The 21,400-nt window shown below is 44.6% G+C and overlaps 1 protein-coding gene across 1 annotated transcript in view; it reads left to right on the top strand.

The window, feature by feature from the left end:
* The window catches only part of PRKG2 (protein kinase cGMP-dependent 2), a 60,217-nt gene extending 43,560 nt beyond the window's left edge, over positions 1–16,657 (top strand). Inside the window, exons 10-19 of the mRNA XM_028744438.2 lie at positions 1,569–1,667; positions 4,233–4,383; positions 6,445–6,581; positions 6,854–6,943; positions 8,737–8,878; positions 10,409–10,572; positions 12,257–12,379; positions 15,390–15,452; positions 15,679–15,745; positions 16,402–16,657. Of these exons, the coding sequence (XP_028600271.2) occupies positions 1,569–1,667; positions 4,233–4,383; positions 6,445–6,581; positions 6,854–6,943; positions 8,737–8,878; positions 10,409–10,572; positions 12,257–12,379; positions 15,390–15,452; positions 15,679–15,745; positions 16,402–16,497 (1,132 nt within the window). The 3' untranslated portion in view covers positions 16,498–16,657. The remainder of the gene's footprint in view (positions 1–1,568; positions 1,668–4,232; positions 4,384–6,444; positions 6,582–6,853; positions 6,944–8,736; positions 8,879–10,408; positions 10,573–12,256; positions 12,380–15,389; positions 15,453–15,678; positions 15,746–16,401) is intronic.
* Positions 16,658–21,400: the final 4,743 nt, after the last annotated feature.

The raw sequence follows: 21,400 nt of genomic DNA, 5'->3' as shown, positions 1-21,400 counted from the left end.
GTCTGTCTGTCTGTCTGTCTGCCTCTCTCTCTCTCTCTGTACCATCCTTTTTCTTTCTCTCTCTTTCTGACACAACATTCTCTGCCTGTTTCTTGTCAAACCGCTCTTGTTTTCGCAGTCAGCAAATATAGGTTAATGAAGTTCCCTGTGGGCCACGCTACATAGTGTGGTGATGTGAGTTCAGCTTGGTGGGTCAGAAGTTGTGAAGGACTGTCACAGAGTGTTAATTTCCTATAATTGCATTCAAGCAGGTGCAATCAGGTTTTTTGTTTCGTTATAATTGGTTTTTATTAAATATTTTCTTGTGTTACAAAAACAAGCACATAAACAAGGAAAACAGCATCTCCATTTTCAATTAATGGAGTCTTTTTCACGGTTTGATTACATTTGCTATGAGACAGTACTGTCATAGACACCATGCGGTTGTGGGGGAAAGAAAGTGGGGAGAGAGAGATGTGGAGGGCTAATGTTATTTCATTCTATCACAGCGTGTTTGTGTACGGTTTTGCAATAGATGTAACTCCAGAACTAGCCCTATTAAATATCTCCCAAGGCAACAACACACATACACATGACAAGGAGCTCATAGGTCACTTACTCTCAGCAGCTAGAAACATCATGTCAGGATACTGTGAGCTGGTTGCCCAGGGAAGTATAAAGGCAAGGGAAAGTTTCTTACGGTCCTTTCCCCCCCCCCAAACTTTACAGAGAGAGGCTCTAGAACCAAGCCTCTTGGATAATGGCCTTGTCCCAAATGAATCTCCACCCTCCTGTCTCTCCCACTTCCTTGTTCATCATCATCATCACCTCCTCTATGGGTGCCGCTAAGTGCCCTCTGTCTTTGAGCTCTTTGCTCTCCTACTTTTAAGGCCCACCGGGTTCTGGTAGATGGTGGGTCTTGAATGCTTTCTAGTGACAACATGTCAGCCAGCTGTTCTGACTCGCCCACAATTTCCCAACTTTCCCCTTCATCTGCCTCTGAGCTGTGACCTCCCTCAAACCCCTGTTGTAAATCTATACTGCCTTCCTCCTCCTCCTCCCTGGAAGGAGGAGGCAGTCTCCACCATTTCTCCTCTGCCCAGTTCCTAACACATTACAACTAGACTCTGGAAGGTCCTATCAGGAGTGAACATAGACAGCTGGTACCAAAATTTATGAGAAACTGCCCTACTAGAACATTTAACCAACAAACTTAAACTAGCACGGGGACAAGCAAAGGAGGATGCCTTGACCCCGATGTGGCTCCCCTTTATCACTTATACAGCACAAGACAATGTCATCCCCCATAACAGCATATGTATCAATATGACAACCAGGTTTTTCAGTGCCTGTGTGTATTGCAGCCTCATGCAGTGTTTGCCCATTGAAGCTGTTCCGTTCAAACACAGCAATTATCTCTGGGCGTTTTTATTCATTACCATATGTCTGGCTAACGAGATCTAAGTAGAAATCAAAGATACTTCTGTGGTATATTTAATTGGGGGGGGGGAGAGACAAACTGACGAAAATGTGTTCTCGTCACTCCTAGCAATGATCTTCCATGTTGGTTCATTCCTTTTGTTCTGCAGAACCTTCAGTCAAACAGTTGGGACATTTGAAGAACTCCAGGCATACCTTGCGGGTTATGTGGCCACCCTGGCTCGGGACGATGAAAAAAGACAAGCTCAGTAAGTCTTGCAGCTGATTCTTGAAATTGCATGGAAAGTAACCTCTTCAACACTCTGTAGTGTTGGTGGCGCATATCTACATTACGACAGCAGACCTGCTAAAAGGGAATACAGACTGCAGCGCCTCCGGTTTTGGACTCATGGGTGACCCAAGTTGTCTGTTTATTTATTTACTTTTTGTTCAGCATTTTCCAGCCACTTTCAAGTCCCGCAAATTCACAAGCTAACTGAGACCTCAAAAACTCTTGCGGCATCTAGGATTTAGGGTGAAAGAGGAGAGCACAAAATATGGTCTGAAGCTCAACATCAAAAAAACGAAGATCATGGCCACTGGTCCCATCACCTCCTGGCAAATAGAAGGGGAAGAAATGGAGGCAGTGAGAGATTTTACTTTCTTGGGCTCCATGATCACTGCAGATGGAGACAGCAGTCACGAAATTAAAATACGCCTGCTTCTTGGGAGAAAAGCAATGAGAAACCTAGACAGCACCTTAAAAAGCAAAGACGTCACCTTGCCGACAAAGGTCCGTATAGTTAAAGTTATGGTTTTCCCAGTAGTGATGTATGGAAGTGCGAGCTGGACCATAAAGAAGGCTGATTGCCGAAGAATTGATGCTTTTGAATTATGGTGCTGGAGGAGACTCTTGAGAGTCCCATGGACTGCAAGAAGATCAAACCGATCCATTCTTAAGGAAATCAGCCCTGAGTGCTCACTGGAAGGACAGATCCTGAAGTTGAGGCTCCAATACTGTGGCCACCTCATGAGAAGAGAAGACTCCCTGGAAAAGACCCTGATGTTGGGAAAGATGGAGGGCACAAGGAGAAGGGGATGACAGAGGACGAGATGGTTGGACAGTGTTCTCGAAGCTACCAACATGAGTTTGACCAAACTGCGGGAGGCAGTGGAAGACAGGAGTGCCTGGCGTGCTCTGGTCCATGGGATCACGAAGAGTCGGACATGACTAAACCACTAAACAACAACAAGAGCAACATAAGATCAACACAGCATAGAAGCATTTTGTTGTTTTCCAGCAGAGCTGCTCAGCGATGATATCTTCCAGTCCATCTATCCTTTTTGTTTTTGGTGGGGGTTTTTTAGTATTTTGGCTGTGTTACCATAACATATGGCACCACTGTGAGTGTCACTGCGCAATGGAGCAGGGGGATTCCAATGCATTGGCCACAATCCAGGACCTTCCCCTAATTATTTTTTTAGTTTTCCATTCAGTTCTTTTGCATGCATGCTCTCCACTTTGCCTTTCTCATAAACGATAATAGGAAGCTCTTAAGCACAGCTGTTTAATTTTTTCTCAGAAATTCCTAGCTGCATGCAGTCTTAACCCAGGCTGCATGCAATTTTAGCCATTCCAGCCCTCGTCCAAACTGACTTAGCCTGGTAACAACAGTTTGCTTTATAGCATCACTATATGTGCACCATCACTGCAGACATAATGTCACCTTAAGTAAAAACTGAAGTGGGATGGATTAATTGTAAAGGGTGGTGGCTTCAAATGGACTTTATCTGCTACTAGCACTGTATTTTTCCTTTTAGTGCCAATCAGAGCCATGGAAACACAGGCACCAGTCACAGCAATATTGGGCAATATTAGGCAGTCTCAGTATCGTTTTCATTTTGATCAGTTTTAATGGATTATCCGAAAGACCATTAATGCAGAACAGGAATCAGTGCTCAAGTTGGAGAAATTACCATTGGCATTCTGACAAGAAATTATTTGGCCCTCACTTCATTACAATAAACCTACAAAAGGCCACTGAGAGATGCAATAAAAGCAGATGGCTATTCATCAAACAAATTGCCATTTCAGACCCGAGGTACCCAAACAGAGAGATTGCAATCAATATTTAATGCCTCATGAAATGCTGCCACTAAAAAGAGACTTTCAGCAGAACAGCAGGTGACAGCTGGAATGCATCTGCATGTATTTTTGACATGTGTGGGGAGGACTCTCAAAACTTCATTAGAAAAAGATCGCATTCTGTTCCCGGTCAAATCTTCCTTTAAGAAAACAACACTATTTTCCTATTATTTGTGCTAACTTTTCTCCTGTAAGAAGTCATGGAATTCTTTTCTCCTTTTACATGCTAAAGACATTCTAATTCAAGGACACCAAAAATGCTGCAAGATGTTCTTAGGAAGTCTTCTCCTATTGAGACACACCTGCCATCGTTACTTTGATGACTTATCCAGGACAAATAACTCACAATGCCTTTCCTCTGTGCCAGGAAGAAGCCATCATTCCTATCCACACTGGTGGTTTCTTCTTAAAACTTCAGTGAGCTATGAAAAGGTCTTGAAACTGAGCTTGCAAAAACAAAATAATTTAAATGAATTGGGGGGGGGGGTCTTTTCCTCTGCCAGCTCAATCAGAAAAGGGCCATCTGTGAGCTCATTGCTCCAGGTGTTTGAGGAAAGATACCTTTGAACGACGTGGGGGAACGTCGGAAACATACTTCGAAAAACGTTATCAGACCACTGCAGCAATTCTCGGTTGCGCACTCAGTGAGATTGAACTGAAGGGGGTGTTTTATTTCTTTTTAATGCAGAGTTTCTTCCTTGGAGCAGCTACCCAGCGACGTCTCTTTGGAGATGATACAGCTGAAAGAAAAAGTAACCCAGTTTCCTTCCTCCTGCCCGTTTCAGAACCTGGAAATTGTCGCTACCCTGGGTGTTGGTGGATTCGGAAGAGTGGAACTTGTAAGAATTTGCCTTTTAAACGTTTTGACTGCCGCTTCTGATCTGAATGTTTTGCTGTACCCGTGCCAGCGTGGATGATCTTGCATTTCCTAGGGCCTCAGAATTCCCATATTTTCAAGTGCATTCTCTAATGCAGGGGTTGGCAACCTAAGGTCCGTGGGCCGGATCAGGCCCAATTGCCCTCTGGATCCGGCCCGCGGACGGTCCTGGAATCGCCGCTTGGATCGGCGTGATCGGGCTGTGCCATTTATTATTATTTTTTTGCAATTTTTTTGGGCGCCATTTTCCACACACACGCACACCGCAGCAGCGCCTCCTCCCTACCTCCCTCCCTCCTGGCTTCTCCCCGCCCCACGGAGGAAGGGAGCTGGGCTTTGATTGGTGCCAGCAGCAAGCCAATCCGAAGCCTCGCTGCCTGCATGCCGACTCGCCACCTGCCTTCCAGCCTCTTCGCCTATGGCCACGCTGCGGTCATCGTGACGGGTGCGTCGTGATGGCAGCATTGCAGGGCTTTGGCTGGAGCTTGGTGCGCCTGCATGTGTCATTGAGCACTTGCGAGAAACGGTAGCTCCTCTCTCATTCTCCCTAACAGCTACCTTCCATTACACTGGCAATCAGCACATCTCACAAGTTGCCAATGCTGGGGAGGGGGCAGCAGTTGGCTGGCTGGCGGATTCCTCCAAATATATAAACAGGCTAAGACTCATTGCAGTTAATTGGGCCAAACCAATCAATCACCCCACCACCACCACCACCTGTTTCTAATGTTCGGGTTGTGATTGCCATTGCACAAGAGGGAGATACCAGCAGTGTGGGAATAGGGATTCCAGAATGATAAAAACCTTTATGAATAAAATCCTAAGTGATTGGGGGCGAGGGGGGGAGAGCAAACTACCCAATGAGGACTAAATGGCTCAATGGCCAATAGAATGCTGAAAAGAAAAGAAAAGTAGGGAGTGGAATTGACCGGCTGGAATCTTGAATGGCAGCACGTCATACTGCCACACTTTGCTGCAGTTGTCATGTGTTAAATCCTCAGGTCTAGTGGTTTTCCAAGGCTTCATATTATGTGGATGCTTGATCCTATAGCCCCCCCCCCCCCACTGAATATCTTAGAGCAGGCTGTGGCGATCACACAGGGTCCCCGGATGTTTCACCGTCTATTGATCCCTGTGCCACCACTTTATTTCTCGCTGCCACCACCCAGGCCCTACCTGGTACAATACTGAGTCCAGTCAGAGTTAAATTGGAACATAAACTTCTGTTTATTTATTGCAGTTTAACAAGCGTGTGGTTTCATAAACAGTATCAGTCCATTACATTCATGGGGTGCCTATCCAGACCTATAACTTCCACTACTTGCTCTCACTCACTAAACCACCTCTCAGATATTTACTTGTCTTTCTAGCCCCTAACTGTTCCTGACTCAGCTTATTTCGCTACACTAACTCAACCTACCCACAGACTCTATCCCAATTCACTCCCACTCCAACCAACCACCCAACTCCCAACGAACTCCCCTTTCGCCCCTCCCAGAGCTGGTTTTATAGTCCCTCTGGCTCCACCCCCCTGGGTTCTGATTGGGTAATTTGTTTAACCATTTCACCTCCAGCACTCTCATATGGTAACATCACATAGGCATGTCCAAAGTCCGTTTTGGGGGCGTAATCCGGCGAGCCAATTGGTTTAATCCGGCCCCTGTGGCAGTTTATTTCCTGGGGTAAAATCTTAAAAAATCCTCAACAACATCAGTCCTAAAGGTTTGCCCCCATGGCCCTTCACTTCATCAAATCTGGCCCTCTTTGAAAAAAGTTTGGACACCACTGTCTTAGACAAAACCGATCATATTGAAGGGCATTTTTCTCCAAAATTCTTGTTAATTGTAGGGTTATAACATATATGGATGAGAACCCCTTTCCTATCAACATAATTTCCATTATGGTCAGCACGTATCATTCTGTTCTGTTTACTCTGCAAAAAATTGAGGGACCAGGGGAGGGTGGGAGCTTATGATCGTGTAGCCCCTTTAAACTGTTTTCCCCCCCCCCAATGTCAACTCAGGTGAAAGTGAAGAACGAGAACATAGCATTTGCCATGAAATGTATCAAGAAGAAACACATAGTGGATACCAAACAGCAGGAGCACATTCACTCCGAAAAGAAAATTCTAGAAGAAGCCTGCTCTCCCTTCATTGTGAAGTAAATTGCTTTCTCTGTTTTCTATTCAGCTTTAACCACTGTTATAGAAAATGACACAGCCCAGGTATGGTTTAGCTTAATAATTTTCCAGCGTGCTCAGATGCTTGCGTTTTATGGGAGGTTTTGCACTGTATTATTATTTTCCCCTGGAAATTGTATTTTTAATAAACAAATTTGTTATTGTGTAAAACGTCCTGTGTGAGTTTTGCTCATAAAGGATAGCCTACAAATAATTTTAATTGACTGATTGATTTCCCTCCAATTCCCTTCAGAATGTACCGCACTTTCAAAGACAACAAATACGTTTACATGCTCTTAGAAGCCTGTCTTGGTGGTGAGCTGTGGAGTATCCTAAGAGACAGGTAATAATTAATCATTTTTTTTTTGTTTTCTACCTGAAGAATAACTTTAAAAAAAAATGATTTAGAAAGAAAGAAAGAAGCATGCCTTAAGATCCATGCTCAGTGGGGCTCTGTACAGAATACAGGTTTTTAGAAACTTAACAGGGCAATGTGAGTTATCTTTGTTATTATTATTTTATTTTATTTTTATTTTATTATTATCACATTTGTATCCCACCTTGTGGAATGCCCTCCCATCAGATGTCAAACAGATTGACAACTATTTGACTTTTAGAAGACATCTCAAGGGAAGTTTTTAATGGTTGGAATTTTATTGTGTTTTTAGTATTTTGTTGGAGCCACCCAAACACATGGGTATCTTATTATTATTATTATTATTATTATTATTATTATTATTATTAACCTTTCCTCCAAGGAGCTGGCGAACATAGTTTCCCTCCTCTCCATTTTTTCCTCACAACAACCCTGTGAGGTAGGTTAATCCGAAAGCGAGTGACTGGCCCAACGTCACCCAGTGAGCTTCATGGCCATTTGAACCCTGGTCTTCCAGGTCCTAGTCCAACACTCTAACCACTACACCACACTACCCGTGGGGAAGTTTCTCGCATGGTCTCTAGACAAGGGGTTTTGAAATTACTAAAATGTTTCATAAACTTGCAATAAGGGCCCCTCCAGACCTGTGTTTTGTTGCAGGTGCATTTTACAAGTTCTTGACACAATATTAATGCGTTAGTGGTGAATTTGTGCTGCTTTAGTTTGCCCTGCAGTGCTTCCCCAGTGCTAGCACATTATTGCTGTCCGGAGGGGCTAGAGGGCAACCAAAGTAGGAGAATCATAAAATCATAGAGTTGGAAGGGACCTCCAAGGTCATCTAGTCCAATGCAGGAATCTCAACTAAAGAATCCTTGACAGATGGCCATTCGACCTCGTCTTAAAAATCTCCAATGAAGGAGATTAATATTTTGTTGGAAGCCGCCAGAGTGGCTGGGGAAGCCCAGCCAGATGGGCAGGGTATAAATAAATAAATTATTATTATTATTATTATTATTATTATTATTATTATTGCCTCCGGAGGGAGTCCGTTCCCCTGTCGAACAGCTCTTGCTGTTGGAAACTTCTTCCAAATGCTTAATCAAGAATCTCCTTTCTTGCAACTTGAAGCCATTGGTTCGAATCCTACCCTCCAGAGCAGGAGAAAATACAAACCAGAACATTTCTGGCGCAGTGGTACCTCGGGTTACAGACACTTCAGGTTACAGACTCCACTAACCCAGAAATAGTACCTCGGGTTAAGAACTTTGCTTCAGGATGAGAACAGAAATCACACGGTGGCAGCGGGAGGCCCCATTAGCTAAAGTGGTACCTCAGGTTAAGAACAGTTTCAGGTTAAGAACAGACCTCCAGAACGAATTAAGTTCTTAACCTGAGGTATTAAGAAGTTGAATGATTTCAGCAGGAAGTTCTTTGATACAAACTGACTGGTAATGAAGAGGGGTGACTGCCCCCAAATGTTTGCACACACGAATAGTATTGAAAGTGGTTTTGGGCATGACCACCCCACAATAGCATCATGAGCACAAATAATCATGAATGTGCAATGAAAATGAAATCTGTAGGAGCCCTCAGGCTATATACTACAGCCTCAGACCTGCTTATTTAGACAGAGCTCTCCTTGTATCAAATAAAATGTGTGTGAGAGAGAGGATCTTGATTCCTGGAGCTCAAGGATTGCATGGGATATGGAGGAACTACAGCCAGTGTGAAAAAGATGGGAAATGTTTGCTTTATTTCAGAGGGAGCTTTGATGAAACCACTACAAAGTTCTGTGTTGGATGTGTGACGGAAGCCGTCGAATATTTGCATTACATCAGTGTGATCTACAGGGACTTGAAGCCCGAAAATTTAATTTTGGACGCTCAAGGATACATAAAGCTGGTGAGGTTGTGGTTGGTTTGTTTTTCTTTAATGCCCATAACCGTACTGCAGAGAGAAGCTTGCTTTTCATCCAGTGTCATGCCCGTTAAAGGGAAATTTTAAGACCACTTAATCCTTGAAGCCTCTGTCGCCCTCAACCCGAGGGTTAGGAAGGAATATTATTCCCCTGGGTGTGTCGATTCCACCCCCTTCCTCCCAGGTTACAATTTTAATTCACAAGAATCTTCCTGTAAATTGCATGCATGGTCTAAGCGGAAGGAATGATCCTTGAGGTCAGCAGTTGTGGGAGGCCTCCTGGGTCAGATCTGGGCCTCTGAGGAATATAGTTTACCAGCCCAAAGGTAATTCACAAAAAAAGGAAACTTCCTTGCACTCCACTCAGGTAGAGTGAGGATGGAAACCAGCAAACCACCTGTACTCTCCTGACATGAACCACCGAGTTTCCGATTGACGAATTGCATCCATATTTTCACGCAGACTCTTCATAGGTTCTTGACATACCAGTGTGCAGAAGAACCAAAATACCCCCTCAAAATGCTAAGGTGAAAATAGGATAATGGAAGGCCCATAGCTCAGTATGTATGCTAAGGTCAAGATTCAACCCCTGGTGTTTACAAGTTGGGCTGGGAAAGACTTTTGTCCAAAACCATGGAGAGCTGCTACTGGTTCGGGTAGACCAGGGTTTCCCAAACTGGGGTCTCCAGCCTGGACTACAACTCCCATCATCCCTAGCTAGCAGGACCAGTGTCACTGCCTCCTGTGGAAACGAGTTCCTTAATTTAACTATGCGCTGGGGCAGTAAAAGGCTTTTCTGGAAGTCAGTGTAGGCACCAAGCTGCCAGAGGGAGCAGAACAGATGGAAGAGAAAAGCAACTTTTCGCCATCCTGTACATTTTAAGTACAGTGGTACCTTGGTTCTCAAATGCCTTGGGGCTCAAACAACTTGGAACCCAAACACTTCAAACCCGGAAGTAAGTGTTCCGGTCTGCAAACATTTTTTGGAAGCTGAATGTGCTCCGTTTTGAGTGTTATGCTTCCATTTTGAGAGTTACGCTGAGGTCTGTCTGTTTTTGCTATTTATTTTGCGTTTTTGTGACTGTGTGGAACCCAGTTCAGCTACTGATTGATTGATTGATTGATTGATTGATTGTGTGACCGCAGTACATTGTTTATTGCTTTCATTTTATGGATCAGTGGTCTCATTAGATAGTAAAATCCATGTTCAATTGCTGTTTTAGAGGTTGCTTTTAAAAGTCTGGAATGGATTAATCCATTTTGCATTACTTTCTGTGGGAAAGTGCGCCTTGTTTTTAGAAATGCTTTGGTTTTGGAACGGACTTCCGGAACGGATTAAGTTTGAGAACCAAGGTACCACTGTAAATGGCATCCCACTTCCCTTGGCCTTCCAAAGCCCACTTGTAAATGCCCTGGGCTGCACAAAGCCAGCATGGGCTAGATGCTGCAAACGAGAACAGCCAAAGCTAAATGCCTCACTGTCTGATGATAGTATTTGCTCTTCCACCCCCTGAGGTTGATTTTGGGTTCGCTAAGAAGATTGGAGCTGGACAAAAGACCTGGACGTTCTGCGGTACTCCTGAGTACGTTGCCCCTGAAGTCATCCTGAACAAAGGACACGATTTCAGCGTGGACTTCTGGTCTCTTGGTATCCTAGTGTATGAGCTGCTGACAGGAAAGTAAGTGCCAAGTCAGTTACCTCAGGAATCACTGCTTCTATGAACTCTTTACACAAATAGGTTATTTGCTGTTGTTTTGCTTGGTTATTATATTATGGGGAGAGTCCATATTGTAGAACCCACACTTTATAGCTGGGTTCGAGGAAGCTTTTTAAAAAAAATTGAGAGCTGCTTCTGTGGAAATAATTGGGGAGGGGCGCCTAAATGCCAGCAGTGGACAGGGGTGACGCCATTTGTAGGTGGGGACAGAGCCAAAAGTGGGAGGGGCCAGTCCTTTTTTTCTCTTTCTGCCACCCTCTTTCTCTCTCCCATTTTCTTGAACCCCCTGCTCTCTGTCTTGCCCCCTGTCCTGGTGGGGGGATGTAATGAGAGTGTTATGTACTGAGTTGAATAGGATCCAAACTGCAGCAGTCTGATTGGTCCTAGAACAATAGGATCCAAAATGCAGCAGTATGATTGGTCCTAGAACAATAGGATTCAGAATGCAGCAGTCTGATTGGTCCTAGAACAATGCAGCAGTATGATTGGTTGGCAGGAACCACCCAATCATGCTCCAGATAGAAGTGAATCCACAACCTGATTGGCTTACAGTAGAATTCCGGAATTAGCCAATCATGTGCAGCCCATTGTGTAAATAATGTATATAAAGCAGATACTTTGAGGGGACTTTCATTCATTCCTCCTCTATGAGCTGAATAAAGAGCATGAAATCACTTTGCGACTCTGAGTATATTTCAGAGAGGGTGGGATCCAGTTGTCAGAGGACTGAAATCAGCCCTAAGGCCACCAATTGGCCACTCACCAATTGGCTTCTTCTCCTTCATCTCCACATGGTGCTCTCCTACTTCCTCCATCTTCTTCCAACAAACCCCCTTGCCCAATCCCTTCTGTCTCAGTCACCGCTCACCGTAACCCTGGCAACCCCTGTTTGCCCAGACTCAAGGATCTCTCTTTGCACTTCTTAATAACTCCCCCCACCCAGGCAATGCCCCGGTCCGGAACAGAAGCTTAGCCTGAATTTTTACACTGCTAAATCCGACACCTATCGGCTCACCTTGATTCTCAAAACACTGGTTAAACCTCAGCACCCAGAAACCTAGGGGAAGGCAGGGCCCCCACGAATCCGTAATAATACATTGATATTTCAGAATGATCTCTGTTTAAGGTTCAGTGTAGCCAAACTGTTAGGGGGTCTAGCTTTCTCCCTTCTCCTTCCTTCCTTCCTTCCTTCCTTCCTTCCTTCCTTCCTTCCTTCCTTCCTTTCTTTCTTCATTCAGATTTGCATGGGCATTAAACAGGAAATAATATAGCTCAGTGGTAGAGCATCTGCTTTGCAAACAAGAATCCCCAGGTTCAATCCCCAGTATCTTCATTTAAAAGCACCAGGTAGCAGGTCATAGATTCATAGAATTGTAGAGAGTTGGAAGGGACTACAAGGGTCATCTAGTCCAACCCGGTGGAAGAGACCCTGGATTGCTGCTACCAGTCAAAGTAGACAATACTGGGCCGCTAGGACAATTAATGAGACTTCCTATAAAACAGCTTTCTGCGAATTTTACCTGTACCTAAAATAGAATTTCTCTTTTGTCATTACTAACTCCTTTTTACTCGAGCATTTTTTTTTCTTCTCTCCCCCCCCCCCCCGCACCCAATGCATTTCTAAAAATCGTGACATTTACTCTAGTCCTCCATTTTCTGGGGTCGATCAAATGATGACCTACAATTTGATTCTGAAAGGCGTCGAAAGGCTGGATTTTCCCAGGATAATCACAAAGCGGCCTGAAGATTTGATTCGGCGGCTCTGCAGGTGAGGAGGGCAATTTTGTCGCGGAGGTGTGAAAAGAATACTTTAGCCGTGTTTCATTCTGCCAGGCGCCCAAAATCAAAGCTTGTTAAACTTAAGCCAAAACCTATCTTTTCTCTCTTTTGAAGCAAAAAAGATCCTGCTAAGATGTTTGGATGTTAATTATTAAACTGAGGGTGTTTAGTTTTGTTTTTTTTAAATGCATTATTTGCTTAAGGTTTACCGGGTGTGAGATACTTTATTATTTATTTTACAGTGCAATTCCATTCAAGTATTGCATGGAATTGCTTGATGTCCACTTTGGGCATTCTGAGTGAAGGTAGATATGCACAATCAAAGTCTATAGCCAGGCTGCCTATTTATGCTCAGGCAACTTTTGCCCAGACCCAAAGCCTCACTGGGGCCTGCTGTCTCCCCGACTCTTCTCTTCAGATTAGGCTACACTTGTTTCTGTGTTAATCAGATGCATTTTGGCTTCCCTGTTCACATTAAAATCTTCCTCACAAGTTGCTAGGCAACCAACATAAAACCGAAGACGTGAACTGGAAGTTGCCGCCAATTCGCCCCTTGAAGGCTGAGGTTCTGAGGCCTTTACCTTGTTTTCAGAGGCCTGCTTCGTGGGACTTTGGGATGGGCACATCCCATTCTTGCAAGTCCATTGCGCATGGAAGTAAAAAAAAAGGCAGGTGATTCAACGGCCTTGCTGAAGCTGAGCCAGCCCAGATCTTGGCTGTGCCTCGATGGGAGACCACCTGGAGACAGGCATCTGTCACCAGAGAAAGAGACAGAAGACCAGGCAAACGGGAAGATCAAGGTTGCTGCAGAAGGGCACATGGACCCTGATCCAGGACCTCTCTTCCAGGTCTTCTGTTTGCCCCACTTCAAGCAGACTGGATTCATTGACTCAGCACCTCAGTGTCCTGAATGAACCCCCCATCTGTTCATGCTCTTAGCCTCCTGTCTTATAATTAACTACAAGCCTGCAGCGGTTTTAATATGGCACACGGCGTACATGAAGCTTCTACTCTGCTATACCTTGAGTGCAAAGTAGCAATGATCATTGGTGCTGCACCCTTTGCAGTAAGGATGAGTCGTCGCCTTTGGCTTTTATCATTTCTTCTGTTGTGGGGGGGAGAATGGGGTTTGGTTTTTACACCCTCGGCCCCCTCCCCTATCAAGAGAAAAGATATCCCTTGCATCATGGTCAGAGATGAAACAGTGAGGCTGTTATGTACTGAGTTGAATAGGATCCCAAATGCAGCAATCTGATTGGTCCTAGAACAATAGGATTCAGAATGCAGCAGTCTGATTGGTCCTAGAACAATAGGATCCAGAATGCAGCAGTCTGATTGGTCCACAGGAGCCACCCAATCCAGCTCCAGGTGGAAGTGAATCCACAACCTGATTGGCCTACTGGAGAATCCTGGAATTAGCCAATCACGTGGGGGTATTGTGTAAATAATGTATATAAAGCAGACATCCTGGGGGAACTTCCATTCCTCCTCGTCACTATGACCTGAATAAAGAGCATGAAATCCACTCTCGACTCCAAGTATATTTCAGAGGCAACAAAGAAAACAAGGCAAGCTGTTGATCTCTATTGATCTGTTTGCAAGTAGAGTCTCTCCATGCAAGGAGACGAGGGAGCCCAGAACAAAGGTGTGTGACAACTTTTAAAGACTGTAGGAATTGCCCAACCCCTTAGCCCAGCAGTTCTCAGCCTGTGGGTCCCCAGCATTTGGGGACCCACAGGTTGAGAAAGGGTGCGTTAACCAAAGACCACCCACAAGCATCATACAAGCATCACAGAAAGAGGCGGTCTACAACAGAAATTTGAGAACAAAATAAAAAAAACCCTTCCAGTAGCACCTTAGACACCAACTGAAGAATTGTGCATGCACACGAAAGCTCATACCAATAACAAACTTAGTTGGTCTCTAAGGTGCTACTGGAAGGATTTTTTTTATTTTGTTTCTACTACGGCAGACCAACATGGCTACCTACCTGTAACTAGAAATTGTGAGAGTATGACTTGTCCTCTGTCTGTCAAGATCCCTGCTAATGTTTGCTGATTGCCTTTTCCTGGCCAGTCTGGGTCATTCTTTTGATACTGTGAATGCCATGACTCCATAATCCATTGTCACAGACCTGTTTCGTTCATGCATAGGAATCTGCTCTTTTGACAAGTCTGATTGGATAGTTATCAACATTTGTTGAACCTGTTTCACAGAGGGGAGGCTCAGGAAGAATTTCCTGCTATGTGACTAGGGGAGTCTCAAGGCTGGCTAGGAATAAACATGGCCACTTTGTTGCTCTCTGTACCCTTTCAGCTCAGGTTTTACTGGTAAAGGTGATCTTTCATCAAGAAATTGGCAGGTTCGTTGAGAAAACAGGACCAAATAGGCACATCTGGAAACTTTGCCACTATTTAACTGAGCCATGCTGTAAAGGCCATTTTTCACCACCTGTAGGTTTTGACATTTTGTGGACATGTGGTACATGTAAATGCACTGATTCCCATACATTTATGATGACACATCATTGATTTTTCATAACACTTCTCTCTCTCTCACTTGAGAGAGAAGTTGCTGAGGGTATTTCAAGCCATGTATTCTGGCGGCTGGAGCACACACACTCTCCCACTCCCCCACCCACTTGCAAATACCAACAAAATGAACATTACTAGAAATCAGCCCCACTTCCTGCGGACCAAGAGCATATTATTTATAAGGTCATGCTGAAAGTTTCTCTGCCTTGATTTTAAATATACAACTGGTGCAAATGGAGGTTTTCTGGGGAAAGCCCTTGGAAGTTTCAAATCTGTTTGCTAACAGGCAACTGAAGGGCACCAAGTTGGGGAAGGCTGATTCAGGCTCTTTTAATATATATAGATAGATAGATAGGATCCAACCTGTTGAATTGCATTAGAACACAGAAGGTGATAGTATTATTAAATTATGAAGCTTCCAAATTATGGAGCGTTGACATTGCTTTTGTTTTGTTTTGTTTGTAGGCAAAATCCAACCGAGAGGTTAGGAAATCTGAAGAATGGTATCCATGATATTAAGAGGCATAGGTAAGGAAAGGAATGGCGGGGTTCCTTGCAAACCAGGGTCGCTTCTTTCTCTCCTGCTTTTGTCTCTGATGCTGTAGAGCAGAGGAGAAACATGGAAGTCCTTTTGTGGCCACAAAGGCAGGATGAAGGTGTGATGTTGTTTCCTTCCAAGACAGATGCGCCTCTCGTCTTATAACCACTGAAGCCTGCTTCACTGATCTTCTTGTTCTGAACTTTCCTTCCTAAGGTGGCTGAACGGTTTTAACTGGGAAGGACTCAAGGCAAGGAAGTTAACGTCTCCTTTAAAAAGAGAGGTACTGAGAACGTCATACTATGTGGCATTAAACGCTTGTCATTTGACCACTTGCACAAGGGTGAAGTCTTGTTTGCGTCAGAAGGGCCAAGCGGGGATTCAAACTCTGGTCTCCCAGAATCTCTCTTCCACGTCAACGGTGCTTGATTTCATTTGGGCAGGATCAGTGGATAGTTGCAATGAGTGGCCTGGCATGATGCTATCCCAGCATGCTTTGGGAATGTGGCTAGAAAGTCGTTCAAAGCCTATGTGCCTTAAATGCCAGTGGGGTTGGACTAGGTGATGGTGATGATGGTAATAATTTTATTATTTGCACCCCACACATCTGACGGGGTTGCCCCAGCCACTCTGGGCAGCTCCTAGCATATACAGAAACATAATCAAACATTAAAAACTTCCCTATACAGGGCTGCCTTCAGATGCCTTCTAAAGATTGCATAGCTCCTTATTTCCTTGACATCTGGTGGGAGGGCGTTCCACAGGGCGGGTGCCACTACCGAGAAGGCCCTCTGCCTGGTTCCCTGTAACTTCACTTCTTGCAGTGAGGAACCGCCAGAAGGCCCTCAGAGCTGGATCTCAGCTGATAGTTATGATTCTGTAACTGCTTTTTGCCTGGTGTCCCCCTTAAGATTTTCTTTACACGTGTTTCTTTCGCAGCTTTCTGGTCCGATGGATTACAGCTACTTCGACCGATACCCACCTGAGCAGGGAACCCCACCAGATGAGCTTTCAGGCTGGGATAAAGACTTCTAAGAGGAGAAAAGAAGAAGCAGGCTTATAGATCAACAAATACGAGCATCCACAGATTGTTTGTAGTAGTCATGTAACGCAATTGTTAGGAGCCCAACCCAGCTGCATTCAGATCAAGGAGACTTCTGCATTTAGTGTGAGCAGGATACAGACGCCGACACACCCCCCCCTTTTAACTTCCTTTGCAACTTCGCAGCATGACGGGTTTTGCCTTGTCCTTTGAAGGATGGGGCAGTGGCAGTGGCAAGAAGCATCACTCCTTGTTTAATTGCAAACAGAAGTAGTTCTTCATCTCTTGTAGAGATGTGTGACACAGTGATACCTTGGAAGTCCAACGGAATCCATTCCGGAAGTCCGTTCGACTTTCAAAGCTCCTGCAGCCAATCAGAAGTCATGTCGGATGTTCTGGTTCCAAAGAACGTTCTCAAACCAGAACAGTCACTTCTGGGTTTGCGGCGTTCGGGAGCAAAAACGTTTGGCTTGCAAGGTGTTTGGGATCCAAGATATGACTGTATTGGCAACCGTGAGCCCTCAGTATGAGGAATGGAAAGATGCAGGAAAGCAGAGCAGCATTCTGAATGGCTTCGTGGAGGTGGCCTATTCTGCTCATCTCCCAGGGTAAACAAAATCCACACTTAAAAGTAGCTTTTTAAATATCCTGCTCATGTTGCGATGTACAGAAGCGCTCAGGAGCCAAGCTGTATTTTAAGTAGGGCTTTATTCCAGTTGCAGTCTTGCATCAGCATAATGCAGTCTTCTTAACATCCAGGAATTGGCATACACAGGTGGGATTACTGCATACGCATATGCACCATACATATGCATTCCTACAGAAAAATGCTATTAATATCAGTGCAGAGAGGAGCTAAAAGGATTGTGCAATATTGTTACAAGATGGCCAACTTACACTTTCAACAAGAAAGGCAATTATTGCAGAACAATTACGTTCAGTATAGTAGACTTTCCCCAAAATAACTGTTCTCTGTGTGTGGATATATATACGAAAGCAAATATATATATATATATATATAGAGAGAGAGAGAGAGAGAGAGAGAGAGAGAGAGAGAGAGAGCGCTTGATTTAGCAGAGATTTCAGCAGAGATTTCTGAAGTCAATTCCTGTGCATCATTGGTGCTTCACAACATATTGAAAAACCATGAAGAAAAACATATTGAAAAACCAAAGAGCTGGAATTGGCTGCAGCTCCTCGCTTAGTATATGCCTAGTGTGGAAACTTGTTTTCACTGCCCTCAGGTTTTGATCTTTCCTAATATTTTTGTCGGTCTGCCTGGGGCAGGTGGTAACTGGAAACCAACAGGCCTCTAGAGGATCACATCTAACCCACTTGGACAAAAAGTATTATTCCTTTCTTGACTGGCCATGTTTTAACAGAGAGAGATTTTTAAAAGCATAGGTCCTTTTTCTATTTTGTAGAAAATGTTTAGTCTTCCAGTCTAATTGAAAAAACAAGTTGAATTAGAAATAGAAATCAAATACCTTTTTGTTTCTTCCATTGTGGAGCAGTGGCTCGATGGCAAAAATGCAGAGAGCGACAAAGGAAGCTGTCATATTTCACATCAGGCCATCTAGTTCAGTGTTGTCAACACTGGCTGGCATCAGCTCTCCAGGGTGGTCTTGCCCAGTCCTATCAGCAGATGCCAGAAAATGAACTTGGGCAGATAAAGCATGTGCTCTGGCCTTTCCAAGATCTAAAGCCAGAGGTTCATGAAAGAGATACTTACATGACCCAGTTTAGGGACTGCAGGTGTAGCCTTATTAGACTTTACCGATTGGTAGGCTCTGCGTTGCTCCCGGACGGGAGGAAGGAAGTCAAATGACACCGAGGGTTGGTTCAGAGAAAGAGTTATTTTATTCTGCTCTCCGGATAGCAGAAGGCACTTGCGTGGTCAGTCCACAGCAAGTCCAAAGAAATGAGAGATTACATGCAGTATATATATCCTCCAGGCACCCTCTCCCCCCTTCCCCAGGAATCCAGCCACGTCAGCTTATACACGCAGGTTGACATCACAGATGTTCCTGCTCTGGCACTCTTAACCATAAAAGGGCATTCCTTCCTATACTTCTGACCATAAAAGGATATCCCTCCTGTACTTCTGACCATAAAAGGATCTTCCTGTTCCTACTCTTATCTTGGAGCAAGAGGTCACCATCTCCAAGAACACCCTCTGGCGCTGTTCCCAGACTAGGTCTGTGCGTCTTTTCTGGTCAGGATATAAGATAAGACACAGACGTATCTTCCCTGTTCTACTGGTACAGTCAAGGCCATCCTTGCCATCACAAACTGATAAAGGAGAGGGCTCTGAGCACTTGTTTATACAGCTGGGTTTCAGCTCAAGAGCTCAAGTTAAAGCATTTTAGCTAAGGAAAAATAGGGATTTTGGTGCAGTTTCAAACTGCCTGCACAGTCAGTTTTGGGTTTGGGAAACCCATTCCTTCACAGGGACTTCTGAAGTTCAACCCCACAGACTGACAGCAGAACAGCAAAGGGGTTGTTGTTTCCGGGTCAGCTTCAAAGGTAGCCCCATGTAGAGTTCATTGCAGTAGTACAAGCGAGAGATAACTAGAGCATGCACCACTCTGGCGAGACAGTCTGCGGGCAGGTAGGGCCTCAGCCTGCGTACCAGATGGAGCTGATAAACAGCTGCCCTGGACACAGAATTGACCTGTGCCTCCATGGACAGCTGCGAGTCCAAAATGACTCCCAGGCTGCGCACCTGGTCCTTCAGGGGCACAGTTACCCCATTCAGGACCAGGGAGTCCTCCACACCCACCCACCTTCTGTCCCCCAGAAACAGTACTTCTGTCTTGTCAGGATTCAAGGCAGAGATGGGAAATGTATTGGCTGTTATTGGCTGTTATTGAACCACAACTCCCATCAGCCCTAGTTAGCACACCCAATGCTCAAGGGTAATGGGAGTTGTAGTCCTTGTAGTGTCGGGGGATCACCTGGTGACTCATCCCTGATCCTATAGAAAACACTCAAGTGCTTGCTGGTACCAGTTAGTAATACCAAAGACTGTGCGGTGTCTCCATGATCTGTGTCTTCTTTAGTGCACATCATCTATATTTTTGTGCCCCGTTTCTAGAAGGTATCAAAAATGTAAAGGCTGTAAAACTTTTTTTAAAAAGAGAAAATAGATGGGTTGGTTTTTTCCAGTTTATTTGTATATATGCCCAGTTTTCATATAGGCCTATTTTTTAAACGAGAAAGTATATGTTGGTTTTATTACACAAGAGTGCTGCTGGTATGTACACACAGGGAGAGAAATGCCTTCGTCCTTTTTAAACCGGCTGTAAAATGCATTGTGTGCACAAATAAATCTATTACACGGCACCTTCAACATGCTCTGTTTGCGTTTTCCAACACCCTCCTTCATGGCTGGCCAGAATGAGGTCTTCATTGCAATGTATTGCAATGTATTGACATCAGTGGAGTCTTTACTTGGGAGTAAATGCAATCTGTTTAGGACTGTGGATGGAAGACATTTATTTCGAGAAACAATTATTTGGGGATTTCTTCTCCTCCTCCTCCTCTTCCTCCTCCTCCTCCTCCTTCTAGCCAGATTCCTAACTGGAAATAGCTTATCCACAAGGGTTTTCCTCTTGGTTAAGGAGAACAAAGGAGATGATCAGTTGGGTTCTTTACGGTCCAAAAGTAACACCTAGTATTGCATTTGGAAGTGGGTTGAAAGCCAATACGAACTCTGTATGGAGCGCAGGTGTAACTTGTTCCCGGTGGTGAAAACACCAGGCAGATGGAAAGTAGTTTTGCGCAGGAAATTTTGAGGGTAATTCAGATGCTGGCTTTGCCGCAAAAGGGCTAATTGCTTTGCCAACTGAATGCAGGCAGTAAATGCAAAACCCACTGGTGTAGCTGTGGTCCCATCTTCAATTGCCAGATGCAGAGACCAAAGCATCTAGAAAACCCATGGAGAAGTCCCAAAGCCCATTTACTAGCCTATATTCTTTTAGAAGGTGACAAAATGCAATCCTGCTCTTTAAAGGCCAGACATCTGCTCCGTGTTTCTCTAAAGTCAAGTGACATTTTCTTGGTCGTGTTATTGCCTGCAACTCCAGGCAAAAGCCGCGGCGGGGAGCACACAGCTTCCAGAGTTAGGGCCTTTTTGCTGTTGCTGTTACAAAGAAGGTGCCAGCATGGGTTGAAAATGTGGGTGTGGGAAGCTGTGCCACTTAATCACTCATCACTTCACTAATTATATCCCCAAGGCCCATGGCACCCTTGGGCAGCTGCCAGGACCCAGGCAACCTGGCAAGGTTTGCCATGCCCACTAGTTTGAAGCAACTTTTTCCCCAGCACGCCACCTCAAAAAGGATATTGGGAGAGGTTAAGGAAAGGGCAACCAAATTCATCACGGGGGTGGAACAACTATGAAGAAAGGTTGCAGCATTTGGGACATCTTAATTCAGAGAAAAGGCGAGGAAGAGGCGAGGTGATAGAAGGGCATAGAATTATTCATACACAAAGTGGATAAAGTTTTCCTCCCTCCCTCCCAATGCCTGAACTCGTGGACAACTGAGTGTTGGAAAATACAGGACAGATATAAAGCAGTACTTTTCCACATAGGGCACAATTAAACTATGGAACTTGCTTCTAACCAGGGGTGCCAACTTGAATAAAATATTTGGGCATTGCTCATTTACTTTGGTAAAAAGGTAAAAGTAAAGGGACCCCTGACCATTAGGTCTAGTCACGGCCGACTCTGGGGTTGCGGCGCTCATCTCGCTTTATTGACTGAGCTTCCAGATCATGTGGCCAGCATGACTAAGCCGCTTCTGGCGAACCACAGCAGCGTATGGAAACGCCGTTTACCTTCCCACTGGAGTGGTACCTATTTATCTACTTGCACTTTGACGTGCTTTCGAA

The sequence above is a fragment of the Podarcis muralis genome, chromosome 9, assembly GCF_964188315.1.
Source record: "Podarcis muralis chromosome 9, rPodMur119.hap1.1, whole genome shotgun sequence".
NCBI lineage: Eukaryota > Metazoa > Chordata > Lepidosauria > Squamata > Lacertidae > Podarcis > Podarcis muralis.
Note: the sequence above shows the minus strand (reverse complement) of the source record. Positions and strands in the feature narration are given on the sequence as shown.